Genomic DNA, 16,997 nt, shown 5'->3' with positions numbered 1-16,997 from the left:
ACGCTTTACGTCCTATGCCACCCAAATCCTTAGAAAATGTGCTACCAATATTTTATGTAATTGAAAATTGGAGTATGTCGTTTGTTAATATCTCTTTAACTATTAAATCAATTGAAAAATGGATATTTTTTGCAATAATATTCAATAAAACCAAAATATTTTCATTACAATTAGCATTTATTTTATAGAAAATAATACTGGTTAAAATTGATATTTATTTTACTAGCATTTGATGACGGGTGATAAAAGCCATGTCGGTATGTTGTTTGCCGCCAAAACAGCTCCTATTGCTTGAAGAGTCGTCGCCGTAGGAACGGGTGCTGTAGTTAAAACCACTACGTTTTCTGTGCAGAAAGAGTAGAGCGTCAAAATTTAATGAGAAAGTAAAAGTAATGCACCATATTGAATCCTTTTGTTACAAACAATTCATAGATGTATTTATAACGTAATTTTTCGGACTTTTGAAAAAAGTAAATGTACTCTATCAATATTGTTATAAGATTTCTTTTTTGGTTTTTTCATTATTTAGAATTTTGAATATAATTGTTATAATTTTATTTACGTGTTGACAAGTATTTTCAAAGTATCAAATGAATAACGCCATTACCAAGAGAATTCTAAAATCTAGAATTGTAGATTATTAGAATTCAAAACAGTTTGGTTCCGGGTAATGTTCAAGAGTTACGGTGACATGAAATATATGAAGCATAAATAAATATGTACTCACGAATGTGGTAAACACTGGCGACGTTAAGACAGGTAAAAAGTACGGCAAAGTTGTTTGCCGAAAATCCAAGCAGAATGTAGTCTTTTGGGAAAATTACTGTAATGTCAAGGTTAGATTAGTCACAGAGCTTACGCAGTTAAAACGGTGTGTGCATTTGTGAATATCATAAATATTCTTCAATAACTTTTCATGAAGCACATGAAATTATGTTATCTTAAAATTTGAGAAAATAATGGAATTTCTTAGAGGATAATGGAAAGATTCCTTGTATAAAAATAATTAACATTATAGCTAACACGTCTGCAAGATATTTAATTTTATTTACCATTTTATGCCTGCCCTGAAATATAAAGACGCTACATTTCCCTATTTCCAATTTATATATCATGGAAAATAGCAACAAATCGAAATTTTACTATATTAATGAAGAGGGATTGCAGGAGTATAATGGATGGTGGCAAAATCAACTACTTTCTGTGCACAAAGCCATTACTTTTAAATAATCATTGACGCAAATTTGGAGCAATTGAATATTTAGCGGTAGCAATTTTTCCATTAGCAGGAGAAAATCATGCTATATACTTGAAACACTATTTTTGATTTCCTTTCATTGGGACACATTATTTTCAAGTCCTTCTTACTCAATTTTTGCAACTGAAATGTTTACTTAAAAACATTTGAACACGCTGCTTTCCAAAAATATACAAATACTTTTTTGATCCCTGAATGAGTGAAGCAACACACGGAATTTAAAGAGCTATATTACTATAGAAACTAACCGCATTAATAAATAACAAGATAGCCATAAAAATGAGGCCGTTTTCCGTTTTAGTTGGTGATTTTTAACTTATTTTCGGATTAAAATGCTAATTTTACCGTTGTAATTGTAGGTTGGGGTAACATAATATAGGGTATAGTGTTGGGGAGTTTTTGAGTACTATTCATAAAAAATTACTACCATTAAACTGAGATTTATTAAAAAACGCCGTTTTAAAATTAAATACTGATTATTACATTGACTATTTCATGATTGGAATTCCTCTTTTGGGTGCAGTGCATGAATAAAATGAAAATAATTTGACCTATGCTACACATTCATATTTAAGTAAATTACATTTGAAAAACCTGAATTATAAATAATTTACCGATGTGGCTTAAGAATAAGAGGCATAAGGGCTTAAGATTCAATTGATTTCATACTTTTTTAATTAATTAAAAGTAAATACTTGATTCCTGAGAAATTTGAAATGAAATATCCCTTCACTTGCTTCATCATCCAACATCTTATGTCATTTGGTATTCAATCATCAAACAACTCAGCTACAGCTGGTGAAAAGGCGAGGCTCTCATAGAGACGATGATTAAGACCAGAGAGCGTAGAATGTCAACGCATAATTTAAGTGTCGGATACAATTCTATAAACAAATGCATTAAATATTTTCCAAATGTCTTGTCGGAGGTATATGCTGAATATTTTATTAAAATTTCTTGCAAATCTAATGCTTGTAAAGAAATAAAGTCCTAAGAGTAAGTTTAACAGAATTAAAACAGAATAGAGACCTCAAGCCAGCAATTTATGTCCTTTTTTAAATATCCTGATACCTTACTCTTTAAAGATTTCCACTTTTTAAATGGTATGTTTCATCATAGATTGAACAGTTGTTCAAAATTAGTGAAAGGCGTCCTAAAGCTCTATTCGCGCTAGTATCAAACCATGAATCAGATCATGTGATTCTAAAGTTACCTCATTCAGTGAAGTGTATTTATTTGAAATGTATCAAAAGACATCAAGGTATGTCAATATTAAAAAAGTGCATATTTTTAAGATTGCCTGTTAATATACCTTTACATCTTTCATCGAAGAAATACGATCTTACCCACAGCCTCGGAGAAACCCTGAGAGAAAATATGTACATACATATGTATATAAACAAACAAACACATATGTATGTACATATTTTCTCTCTGGGTTTCTCCGAGGCTGTGGGTAAGATCGTATTTCTTCGATGAAAGATGTAAAGGTATATTAACAGGCAATCTTAAAAATATGCACTTTTTTAATATTGACATACCTTGATGTCTTTTGATACATTTCAAATAAATACACTTCACTGAAGGAGGTAACTTTAGAATTTAGAACTTTTGGAGAAACCCAGAGAGAAAATATGTACATACATATGTATATAAACAAACAAACATACACAAACACACACACACACATACATATATATAATTATATATATACATATATATATATATATATATATATATATATATATATATATATATATATATTTGTACTTACCATGAAAGGGAAACAACACCAGGTATCTGTTGAAACTCGTGCCAACTGGGGTTAAGGTCCCAGTTTCTGAATACTCCAGGCCGGTACTGACATTGTGTAGAAAATATAGAAACACAAATATCTTTATTTGCACCATGGTTTCAGCATATCACAAAATTTAGTAACCTCCAGTTATGTAATCAGTTTATGAAGCGACAGTTATCAATCGCACTTTCGGTGAATTTCCTTTAAATATGGCAGTTAAGAACAAATACCTCAGTAGTCAAATAAGAACAAGAAAACCTTTGTATTTGATACAATCGAAATGATTATATTAATTTCAGAATGAATGATATTTTTACAGTTACTCTATAAAATAGCAATTACTTTTTTTCCACATAAATAACTTAAATTTCACAGCAGTGAGCATTAATGAGAATATACTTACATTATATTAGATGTGGATTTTTTGACAGTTAAATCGGCACTATTCGGTGCCATGGTGATTTCGTATTTCATGCATTTTAACGGAGGATCCAAGGAAAAATAGTACTTCTGAGTGTTGTACCATGTCCCAATCAGCTGAAAAGGACAAAAACTACCTTCAAATTGGTGATCTGGACCGTTGATTATCAATGCTTAATAAATAAGAGAGCATACCATTTAATTCAAATCGGACTGAAAAGTGCTTGGCAAAATTATTGATATCATATCGTTAAAAGCAATTATTATATCGATAAATATTATTGATATTTGCCAAAGGTAACGAACATATTTACTGACTTAGATGAAATTATTTAATTACAATATTCAATAATTTTAATGCTGTGGGGGAAAAATGTAAGGACGAACTATTGACTCAGACACTCCGCCCCCTGACCCGCTAATTTGATCTAGAAAATCATTAATAGGAAAATTATCCTTATCATTATAAGATCATCTTCATCATTATTTTCGTATTATAATTTTTTTCAAATCTTTACTAAATAATTTAAAGAAATATTGCATATTTTCATTTAGATAGATCATTTCATCTACCTACAAATTTTTGATTTCATGTTTTAAATTAAAAAAATAATATTCCAATCATTTCCAATTTTTATTCCAACTTTAGTGTACGATTTTAGTTCAGTTTATTAGACATAATCGTTGCGCATTGAAGGGTTTTGATAAATATTTCATTTAAACTCCTTTAAGGCTTATATATAATTCTAACGTGTAATTTCTATCTTTAAAAATACAACTTTTTTAATTTTTGTGAAGTACATACCAATAATGCGTTCCAAAAAAATTAAACCTTCATAAACAAGTTTAAAAGCAGTATGCCGCTGTATGGTATGAAGCAGTATGGTTTTCAACTAGCAAACTAAAATATACGGGTGAATGTAGACGTTTTGCTCAAATACAAATCCTGAGTCGTGTATACTTTTCAGGAGTAACCTGATCATTATTATACGGGCATGACAGTCCCCAATTTTTCAATGACCCCAAAAATTAATGTTCCTCACTAGTTACTCACCGTGCCAGCTGCGGCTCCCGTTGCTGGCGTCGTAGAGGGACACAGACCGAACCCAAATTTCTCACAGACCACATCCGGCAGTAATGATTGTAAAACAATTAAGTATATAACGGTGGCGCAACTTCGACCTTTTCCACCGGTTCTCAGCTTCATTTTTTCAATGCTGAAATAAAAAGAAACGTTTATGGTATTTTAAAAGTAAATAAACTGAAATTAACACCGATTGGTATTAAGATTAAGTCTTTCCGATCCACTGAACAAGAATTTCGGCAAATTCAAATACACTGTGGAAGATTACGCAGTTCCGTAACCTTTAACGGAGTGATCCGCTATTGTTCATCGCATAGCAATGCTTTTTTCGCTATACCAACATCTATAAATATGGCATGAATATTTTGAATTTATTCCATCTAGGCTTTCTCCGTTTCAATTGCTTTTTTCGAGGATAAAATGTTTAATTATTTTAAAAAAATATAAATAAAATCGAGTTGCATATAAAATACAACGAAAAAACTATACACAGGCTAGATATTCTTTAGTGTGTTATTAGTATACTCGATAAAACATTACACAACTAATTTACAGAATCAAATCTTGACAGGCATTGTAATTTTCAACATTAATTTCCCCTTTCCCTCTTCTTAAGTCACACTAAAAATCTTAAAAGGAAATAACATTTGTTTTAATGTGAATCTTAAAATGCTGATAAAATAACTTCTTACTATGGTGGAATATTTACAAATACTTCTCCAAGTTTTAATTTACGATTTTATTATACCCACTACCACTAATTAGACACCTAGTCTGCAGCGAGCAACCTATATACTTGCTCTAGTAATTAATTATATAATCCTATATTATCTGAGTAATGATGAAGAGTAACGATTATGCAATATTCTTTTTTCCTACATTCATTTTGTCTTATTTCTTAGTTTATGTAAGATGAAATACATTTACAACATTCCAGAAACAATATTTTGAGTTTAATAATGCCCGCTTATCTCAGTTGTCGATCTGAAATATGATTACAGTACGGCAAAGATCCGTGATGATTAATTTCGTTCGGAAAAAAATCCCAAAATACAGAAAAAATATTAATAAATTACTGTTTTTAGTGAAAAAAAATTCTTTGCCATAGATGTGATGTTGGTGATGGTTCAAAATTAGATGGCCATAATAAAAATTATGTAGGTTTAATAATTATTTTTTTTTGCTATAAGGTAGCTAGCTACCAATTAACTCGCATTATACAGGTAGATACTGTTTCCAGGGGATATAATGCGAGTGGAAAATGAAGATATAAAAAAACACGAGTACATGAGTATATCTTCCTTATATGTTTCCTTTTTACAGCTGAAAAACTAAATGCCAACGTAACCTCTTTATGCCCATTTTCAAGTCATATAAGGTTTCACCTTGACATTAGATTTTAAATAATAGCATTATATCATCAATTAGATTATACTGATTTATAATGGGCCTCTGTCAACTTATTTCCCAAGGGGCCTGGGATCCAAATTATAATCTAAAACGGTTACATATTTTGTGATTTCAATTGATTCAATAAATAATTTTGTCAAGCCTTAATAGTTTAAATTCCATAATATTTCTGAATGGAAAAATTATCATAATTGGTAATCAAATGAAATCTCAATTGTAGATTATTGAAACCATATAATTTTATTAAATTAAAGCTTCGTCAAAGTAACATTTTGAATAGTACACCTATTATATACACGGATTTATTGTGCCATTCACACGATTTGACTAAAAAACTGAAATAGAAGATGATATTAGATTAAACGGAATACTAGAAGCAATTCCAGAAGAAAAATTTCATGACTATAAAACACAGTTTACTTGGCAGAGGGCAACCGTTGAACTGAAATATCATATAGTAAGTGAAATGACCAACGATAGAACCTAAGGAAAACCATAACCAAATGTAGACAGCATGGAACTTACCTGTACTCTTTCCCCAGATTACTACGCAATGACACAGGGACGTCCTATTACGTCGGTCTCAGTCCCTTACACGCCTTTATAAACGATATTTGCCGTACGTCACAGGCACTCATAGCGCATGCGCAGGGATAGTCAATGCAACGCCGCGTTCCCTGTCACCTTTCTTGACCCTAAGTCATTTTTAATATTGGCAGAAATAAAGAGGAGACGTCTCCATCGGCCATCGCGTTATATTGTTGAGCAATCGAGGTGTGTGCTGAGAGACGGAAACCGATGCCTGGAAGATGAGGGACGTCCGAAGGAAATGAGTCCTTTGCGATTAAGGGAGAGGTTAGTGAGAGTGAATGTCAAGGGTCTTATTCACATCAGAAAGTTATGCAGTTATGACTTATACTACAATCTCAGAGAATTAATGTTTCAAAATGTTACTGAAGGTATTTACGCATCATGCTGTGATCAATTCGGCCTTCGTATTTTCTTAACATGGGTTTGCTATCATATCGAATGAAATATCTACATTTAATTGATACACGACCGCTTAAGGGAGTTCATGGATGGACAATGACTGAGCATTGCTACACCTTAGGTCCGTTCAACCTCTGGCATTCCAAATTACTCTAAACTTTATTAAAATCCTAACACTTTCTATCTCCCTTCATTTTCTCCAACATGCCTGTCTTTTCCCAACTTCTACCTCGAGCTCATCTACCTACATTACTTCAATGACAGTATTCAACACCCATCCATCCAATTCAACTGCAATTATTATGTCTTTCCACTCTCCTTAAGATTTATAGTAATAATACTTTATCCTCTTCCACCATTAAGAATTCACAGGCTATTAATTTTCTTCCAAAAATTTTTAACAATGGCAAATATTTCATCAACGTTCCTGTCCGTCAATTAATAGCCTCTTCCATCCTTCATTTCACCCGAAACTCTAAAACCTCCAATCGACGCCTATTATCTGGCTTCAACTATCTTTAAGTTTCCGAACTGTACAAAAACACACTATATCAAATTTTTAGCGAGTTTTTCCCGAGTATCCTTACTCAATGACCCTGTCATAAATCTGTCCCTCCTTACGAAAGCAAATTTGCCTAATACCACTCTTCTTTTGTTTTCCCAACTACTTTCACCATCTTGGTCCAAAACCCTTGTAAGATAGGTAAAATTTTCTCTCTTCTCTAGTTTTTTCCTCCTTTAAAATTAAACACCGATTTTCTCTTTCTCAAAATCTTCATATTCTTTAATTTTCATTCATTTTCATCTTTTTTGCATTCATTTTTTAATGTCCTCGGCAATACGTTTAATCCCTTTTATTAAATCTCCTCCAAAGTTTGCCCCTTCTTTATTTTTTTGATTGATACTCTCTCCAAATACGTATAAGAAGAACACACCATAGTGGAAACTTCTTTCTTTCACCTATTTCAGCAATTCCTAGGACAGCCTGACTCTCCATCCGCAGCTGAACAGTCTGAGGTAGTGTATAAGCCCAATATCCGTCCAATCTACTCCTATCTCTTGTATTACATTCATTAATTCTACCGAATTCACTTCATCATATGGCTTTTCAAAATAAACGAAAAAAGAAAATATATCCTGATAATATTCCATGCATCATCAACAAAATCTCATTTATTTTCTGGTATTTCCCATACATCTACGCTTCTTGAGCCTAAACTGATCATTCCCGAAGAATTTGCCTTCCTCTCCATCCTCCTATTGATGAACCTATGTACCACCTTAGCTGCGTGCGTAAACATACTTATTGTACAATTATTCTAACCTACTTTTACACATCCACATACATTTTTCTTTTTTGGAATGGGAACGAAAACTGAACAGACGAAATCTTCCAATTTTCAAATATCCTATCTAAGAAATAGGCCCATTTAACTCTTCCATTCACTTCCTAGTTCTTTGACTAGCTCCGCAAATTCCGTTGTAATGAGCCCCAAGCAACCAAAATTACAACCATCTACGTGAAATTCTCTGTCTTTTCTTGCTGACCTAATATGTTGACCATATAAGTCCTCATTTTATTATTTTCATCTCCGTTGAATTTTTCTTAGTTCAACTTATGAATTTTTTGGTGACCGCGGCTACCGCCTTATTACTTCCTGGTAAAGCGTGTACCTTTCTGTACAGCGTATACTATACATTTGTCCCTTCTTTTCTAAAGCTCAAGCTAATCAAATTGCGTCTTCCTCCAATTTCGTCACATCAATTTCCCGCTTCAATTTATTATTTTTCCTTCGCGGATCCTATTTTTGGTGTCTAAATTGATTCTCTTCTTCCTTCTATCTATTCGGTTTCTTTGTCAAGTTTCCACCGCAGTTTTATACTTCACTTTTTTACGCCTTCTCATATTTCTCCCACTGTACCTGTCTCCTTGCCTAAATCATAATTTATCCTAATGCTTCGAAGTAGTAGTTTGTATTCATTTCGGTTGAATCTACTATATTCCTTTTCCTCATCTTATTTTAAAATTTTATGCACATGAAACGTCACTCATACATAAATACTCACGACATTATACGTCATTTTTAATAAATTCGGTTTTAAATCCGCATGCTGCTACTTGAAAACTACGCTTTTTCTGTTCTTTATATTGTGCCGAATCATACAAAGTCTATCTGAAAACCTGAATTTCCTTAAGTATCAATATAAATCTACATATAAATTTTTGAATAAACCTAATTTTCGCTATGAGTAAACATTCACTTCTGCAGAACACTTTCATTCTCTTCCCAAGGTCATCCTTTTTTCTATACCTATCTCACTCCCATGTTCTCTCCCACTACCGCGTTTTAAGGTAGTAGTTTTTTCGGGAGGCGACCGACAGCTGAGGTCATTTGCGTCATTATGAATGGATAGGAAAGGAAGAAGACTGGAGAGAAACCCGACGTCGGCATTAGCCTACTCTCAATGAAAGGCGCCTAGGGGTCCGCAGCTTAACGTCCCATTCGATAGACGGCGTGTTCACTCAAAGCGCTCTCCACAAAGCACCTCAAGTAGAGCTCGGAATACTACTGAAAAATATCAGCCGCCTACGGATTTCGAACCCAGGCCCTCTGGTTGAAGCCAGCACGTTAGTTACCGCACCATCCCGATCCCCCCCGCGTTCCGAGCTATCATAACTATCGCATGTTTATTCTCTGGGGCACCAGTTATTATTTCCTGTAATTGATCGTCGAATTTCTCTATGTCTACTTGCTGTCGCGTGGACCTGAATATCGAACAAGTTCACCTTGGTTTAACTTTAGCTTGTATTGATAGTATTCCACTATTAGTAATAGTTTCCTACTATCCTCTCTCAACTTAATACCGTTCCCAATTCATGTTGCCTCTCTTTCCTTCTGCTGTATATAACTGTATATTTATTGTCCCAAAAGTAGTAATACTCATTACTGATTCATTCACTCAAAAATCTTCGAAGTAGCACCCTAGTGTGTCCACACACCACTCTCAGTGGGTTTCCCACGCCTCTTACGCCTTCTGGAAGTAATTTGCATTACAATGCCACCATTTTAGAGGATAAAAATCATTCCCCTTAACCGGGATTCGAACCCGGATCCCTCGACATCCGGCCGAGTACTTATGCCAGAAAGTCCCCAAAGCGTCCTATAATAATCCGAATTCTTGCATTCCTCACCAGGACAAAAATTTAAACGACTGATTTACTTTTATTACGGTTCTGTTATAGCGGATGTAATCAATTCCCTTTCGTACGCATGATTATTTCGTCAATGTGATTCTGTTACTAGCAGATGGATGATAGGGGGAAAATATTAATCAATAAAAATCTTTCATGGTGGAAAAATCTTTTATTCTTTGTCATTACAATACGTTATTTAAACTATAGTAGACAAAAATTGAACTTATTAATCTCACATAAATAAACTATTTTATGTTTAATTGGAATCTAAGGAGACATTTCACAAACAGGTAAATAACAAGTAAATTACATAATGACGTTGAATATTGATCTTTTGTTGGCAAAAACCATTCTCAAAAGTTTTTATAAATCATTCATTCTTAAACCTCAAAAGAGACAAAGTTTTTATAATTCAGTAATTCAAGGGAAAGGAAATTCAAGTTTATTTTTACGTTTTGTGTTATTCTATGAGACACAAACTGTCTGCTCAGCTGGAGTTAGGGAACTTGTAACCCCCGCAGCGGTGATGACTGCCGTTGCTGCTGTGATTGTTGCTGAACTCGGTAATCTGGTCGGGGTCAAGATGGACACCGTTTCTGAAATGTTGTTTGAATATTTATGAATAAGTTGGAAATAAACGTTTTTGATAGTCAATATATTTATAGTAAAAATATTATGTAATTAAGAATGTTTGAAATTTAAGAAAACGGTTCTGCGTTGCTGACAACATGCTGCTAATCGTAAACAACGAACTTACTCGTTTCAATTAACCAATTTTAAGTAGAAACATTAGTTAATTCTTACAGTTCCTACAATAGATAAATCATTTTAAAGGTCAAATTGGTATTATATTTTTTTGTGTCAAGACAATAATCATTCACTTTAACATTGATGAAATAACTGAACATTTTGTATAAATAATTAAATTGTTTCCTTCTTCGATGGCGATACTAGAAAAAAAACTTACAGTTTGGCTTGAATCATAAAATCATTCAGTAGTTCTGCGTTATTGTTTCAGAAGATTTTATTGTTTACATTTTTGGGTATTCCAGGGTATAATAATAGTTATTATTACCGAGTTCTTTGGCTACCCCTCATGGCTTCCGTTGCCTACAACAAAATCCACTAACATAAGGAGCTAAATATTTTTAGTACACCAATTTCCACAGAATTTCAAGAAGACCTCAGGGTATGTTATAACATTCTTGCATATAATAAGGAAGGCATTAAGAAAGCAGATGAGGCATAAAACTAGGGGTAAAAGCAAATATTACTTCAGGCGTGACTTGTGAATACGAATTTCTACTATCAAGACAAATAAATTAAATTTTTTTGTGAATACTCCTACTAATTGCAAGTCAACTGACGCCCTAAAACTTGCGTAATTATTCAGGTTCATCGTTTATCTAAATTCTTCATAGCTTACCAGGGTCCTGACTTAAGCCGAAAATATCGTCGGCTAATTGAAAACAGCGTGATGTTTTCTAAACTTTGTAACCTACTTCATAGACGTAAGAAAATATCAATCTGCAATATCCCGTGCGTTACGAAAGAATATCGTCATTTTGGCACTTACCTTTGTCTAAAATCTGGCTAAAAAAACACACAGATGGAGAGTTTCAACTAACCAAGCAAATAAATAGATTATTTCGGTCTGATCATGTGCGTCAATTGACAGCTTGTCATTTTATTTATACCATTGCATTATCGTATTCAATAAAGCTCAAGATGATAACACCGACGTTGTAATTCTGCAAATAAATTTGCTAAAACCAATACCAAGCCAAATCTCACTTTTTGGAGATATTACAGTATATAAATGGACTCCTGTATACTTCTTCTTATTAAAACAAAAATTACTGTCGGGTAATTTCCAAATTGATACCGTTAAAAAGTTAATGTTTCCACAAACAATCTTGAGGAACATACTAATACGAGTATAAAGGTACATGGGATGATTATTTTAATTTTATTTCTCTTTAAGACTAACTCTCGTGCTTACCGACTCGAAATTGTCCGACGGCTGTGCATGAGTACAAAACGACCCAAGTGGGGGTAGCTGGCGCCATCGCAGCGGTATCGTAGCCAAGAACTAAATAACCAGTGGGATACGGAGACGGCCTAGGCACCAGCGATGGAGTTGTTGCTGAAGAAAAGTCAGGAAATTTATTAAATAAGAATTATTCAATCAAAAAAATTGACGTCTAAATTTAAGTTTTTTGTGTTGAAGTTAAGGAACATGAATAAGCAAAACAGAAATTCCGATGACGTTAAGGTACATTATGATAAAAATATGACTTTTAATTAAAGGAAATTATTAACTAAAGTTAAAAATTATTTTAATTAATATAGTTATAACTGCTTACATGAACGACTATTATATTTTCCCTGAGGAAGAAACAAGTAATAGAAATCATAAAATTGCATCAGAAATGTGAAAATAATGAATATCAAAAGAAAGATTATATTATTATATTTCTGTTGCATCGCTAAAAGTTTTAACTAACAAATCATTTCCCCGTGAAACTCATTATCCCAGAGTTTTCCCATTTTCCACTTTCCTAAGCGTCTCTTTTCACAGGTTAATTGTACCGATCTGGTTATCTTTCATCTAATACTTAGGATTATTAATAATGTTTAATTGGTATTTTTCACCTTATAATCTGCCTATTTAAACCACCTCTAGTAATACGAAGCACCTACATCTAATAATAAGGTCTCAATAAATAAATTGTAATGATAATCACAAATTGCCACGGTGGGCTTAAAGTCTAAGAGTGCGACCATTTTATCCATTCCCTATGGGGAATATGGCACGAAATGGATACCAAGAAAACGATACTGACAAAAAGAATTAAGTGAATTCTATAGGTTGGCTTGGGAATTTGGCATAGTGTGTTGAGGATCGGCATAAGAACTAAGTCCCTCTTTCAGAGCATTGTAAAGAGAGAAATATTAAGTTTTCTCTTAATCGCAGTATTGGGATGCCCATTACATTAAAGATATGTTTCTCAGAGAAACGCAAGTAATGGCAATTACATAATGTAGTACTATAAGCCTGACACTATATAATTGATTTATTTATCGACTAAATTGGGCGAGGCTGTGACTTATTGTCCCTTCTTCCACCTAGCCCTTAAAAATTGTATACAAACATGCCCTAGATGGAGGAAAATCCGCCTTGGTTGGAATCGAACCCACGACCTCTGGGTAGGCAGGCGTTACCCCGCCGCCACCGGGGTCGGCATGTATCAAAGAATATTAAAAGAATTATGCACAGAGTCACCCAGAAAGTCTATGGAAGTGGATCGAGGAAATGTTATGATATTGGCACAAAATATATAATTTTTGTTCCCGTTAATGTTAAGTCAACATGGGCTGACTTCTTGGTCTTGGTTCAATTGTATACTTAGGTAAATATTAAAATTATAGAATTTCACCCTAATTAAATAAAAAAATAGTACTCGGTTTAAATTAGCTTACTGTAAAAATAAACAATTGTATAATAAAACTTTTACAAATAGTAAAAATAAATTAAAGCGGTAATTCTTTACCTAGTCTTCTGAACTCTGCTGACCACGTTTGGAAAAAGGTGTCCGTTGTCGACATTTCTCCATGAACTGTGATATTTTTTCCGCTGAAATAAAAATTATAAGATATAAATACCTCCTAATTGGTATGCATTCCTTATTTACCTCAAAGAAGAAAATAAAATTTCCTTTTTTTTTGAGGATATTTGGATTACTGATTGACCCAAAGATACATTTGAATGAAGAATAATGCGGAACCAAAATAGTTTATCTGAAACACTGGAAAGATATTTCTAGAAAAATCGGATATTCCAGGAAATAATCAGTGCTTATGTGTTTGCTTAACTTTATTTTCATTCGGATATTTTGCTATTTTCGTGAAATGATTAGTTATATTTATAATTACTGACTGTCAAATTTATGTTTTAACCTGGAGGCAGTTCAAATTTAGGATGTGTATTCTACCTATTCTCAGGTTTGAAGTATAAGAACATTAGCAATATGTTTTACTATCATGCATAACTATTTAAAATCATCCTTAAAGTTCAATACAAGCATAAAGTTAAAGGTGTAACAGATTATTAATTTATTTAACCGAAATGAAATATGATTATTTTACGTGCTTCAGGTCGATCGCACATAAATCGCTAATCATAAGATCAGATAATCATTCTTAGCACCGAATCTTATCCAATTGAAATGAGCCTGCTTCGCCGAGGAAAATTCACACTTGGTCAAATCTTTCTCTAGGAATGCGTGGATTGTAATACGATGACCGGTTCCTGATGAATATGGCACTGTAACATACCCTTTAAAATCAACCAATTGATGAGCCGACAGATGTAGTCTCATTTCAAAATATTATTTTGTTGAAATAATAACATGGTGATTATTTAAAATTATATTCCTATTTTTCAAGATTAATGGTAGATGCTAATCGAAGCTGAAAGTAGGATTTTGAAATATTAAGGCATAATTATATGCTTAACCTTCGAGAGAATCATTAGATTAGAAAATATATATTTCTCAAAGTAAATGAATATAAAGAACAGTTTATGGGATATTACACATGATACCTCTTCAACTTGATTTCAAAAAGTAAAGTTGAAGCAGTTTGTCTCCCATCCTCTATGGCTAGGGTTATGTAATTTCGCTGGGAACGTACTTGAAAAATTACTTACAACCAATTTACTCCTGATATGTCGACTAATATTGTTTGCAACGCAGGAGCCACGGCCGGTGTCTCCAAACTGAAACGGAACTGTCTGCATACTAGCTGGGGTCCAAGCACTGGCCTGGTATGGCGTACGACGTACCAAACTCTCCTCATGTCACCACTGAGCTAAAAATAAAAAAATGAGAAAGATTTGAAAAATTGATTTGTAAGATTTGCATGTTTATATCTGACTGTAATCTGTGTTTCACATTATCACCCTTGCAATATCTTGTCACGCATTACTTAATATCATGCCTCCTGAAATTTAACACAGTTTATATTTTTCAGAAAATTAAATGGATTTTAGATGATTATACTGGAGAAAAAAATGGAATTCCTAATGTGACCGAACACTTCATAAATGGGAGTTTCCTGATTTGGCAAGCTTTTTTTCATTAAATATGGAACCTTGTTAATGTAATTACTCGTAAAGCACATTAAACCAAGAAACTAAAACTTATACTCATGCCAATTCACAAAGGAGAACAGTTTCTTTGTTTTTTTCCACATCCGAAACGGAGCTTATAACTATTCTTATTTTAAAAAACAAAAAAACTATGGATGATAATTATGACATATAATGTTAAAACAAACTACAGATATTCATCGCATTATATTTTTTACAATATATTTATGAATAATAAATATTTCACTTTTATTGACTGTCAAAAACATTTAATATTTAATTCAGCACTTAAAAATAGTTTATAAGTATTAAATCTTTATAATCAAAAGACTCAATCAATATATTCAAAAAATTTAAAAACATAATAAATAGTGATTCCGTTTTCTATTACTTTTGTAATTAACATGTAAGATCCATAAAGAACTCCCGGTAAATACCTGTCATGACCTCGTTTGGGAAAAACACTCCTCATTTCGGTTAACTCAAACAAAATCATCCATTCCTAGGAATATTTAGAATACATTTTCTACCTATGGTATCACCAAGTTTTTTTTATTGTGGAAAAAACAGAGAAATTTTGACTCAGTTCAGCTAATATTTATTCCACTTCGTGGCATAATTTTTTTTGTTGATGTTAAAATTTCTCCCATTTATTACTTACAAAATTTGGTGCTGCTGGTGCAGCTTGCGGTCTTGACAACGTTGGCGTAGGACAGGCACCAACTCGAATAACTTGGCCATTCACTCCCGAAGTAAGAAAAAGAGTTAAAAACGCTGTTGCCAAAGCACAAAAAACAGCTCCGGAGATCATTTTGGAAACTTTTTGTCGAATTTATCTGAAACATTCAAAATTTTATATTTAGTGCATAGAGTAAAGTTTCATCAGCATGGGGTAGCCATATTAGTTAGTTATCGCTCGTTAACTTTACTGGGATGGATACGCCATTTAACATGAAAACAAAAACGCACGTGATTATTTTATTTTTATTTTTTTTAAATTTTATTTTGGATACATTGCTGTTAAGCGATAAGCCGGGTGGCAATGACATGATATAACAAACAGTAGTCATTCTTAAAACATATCATAGTGTCATTAAATAGTCATATAGTAGACTTACAAAATAAAAAAAATAAGAAAAAACAATATATTTTTATACAGCCATACACCTTCTGCCGTATTGCATTGAACAATCCCATCATGTATACCTTTTACATTCACGCCTAAATGATTTAATGCTTTTGGGTAAGATCTTAAAGAGTTCATCAGGCAGCTGGTTCCACTCTTTGATTCCCATATTTAGGAACGAAAACTTGGCGGTGTTTGTCCTTTGAGGCATGTATTTGATTTTAAGCGGGTGATCATTCCTGCCGAGATAACATGGCTTATTTACACTCTCGTTCAGTTCTTTCCAGCCTCCGTCAGCTTTCAATAATTTAAAAATGGCACACAGTCTATTCCGCTTCCGTCTGTTCTTTAGTGACCCCCATCCTAGTTAGCCTAGCATGTCGCTTACACTGTCAGTCTGCCTATGTCGCCCTAAAACGTACCTGGCAGCCTTCCTTTGCACTGCTTCTAATTTTTTCACATGCCCTATTTAAAAGGGATCCCATACTGTGGTCGCATATTCGACAATAGTCCTTACAATTGTTTTGTAGGCCAATTCTTTAGTTGATTTAGTGCTTCCTTTG

General features: G+C 33.1%; 1 protein-coding gene across 1 annotated transcript in view; it reads right to left on the bottom strand.

The window, feature by feature from the left end:
• Positions 1–211: 211 nt before the first annotated feature.
• LOC139688077 (uncharacterized) overlaps positions 212–16,997 on the bottom strand; it is a 34,549-nt gene continuing 17,763 nt past the window's right edge. The window contains exons 3-9 of the mRNA XM_071585498.1: positions 15,970–16,082; positions 14,868–15,028; positions 4,531–4,693; positions 3,460–3,593; positions 3,033–3,118; positions 728–823; positions 212–344 (exon numbers count right to left, since the gene is read on the bottom strand). Of these exons, the coding sequence (XP_071441599.1) occupies positions 223–344; positions 728–823; positions 3,033–3,118; positions 3,460–3,593; positions 4,531–4,693; positions 14,868–15,028; positions 15,970–16,082 (875 nt within the window). The 3' untranslated portion in view covers positions 212–222. The remainder of the gene's footprint in view (positions 345–727; positions 824–3,032; positions 3,119–3,459; positions 3,594–4,530; positions 4,694–14,867; positions 15,029–15,969; positions 16,083–16,997) is intronic.

This window comes from Hetaerina americana, unplaced genomic scaffold (assembly GCF_022747635.1).
Source record: "Hetaerina americana unplaced genomic scaffold, ioHetAmer1.1.p SCAF_2, whole genome shotgun sequence".
Lineage (NCBI taxonomy): Eukaryota > Metazoa > Arthropoda > Insecta > Odonata > Calopterygidae > Hetaerina > Hetaerina americana.
The sequence above is the reverse complement of the archived record's forward strand: the minus strand, read 5'-3'. Positions and strand labels throughout refer to the sequence as shown.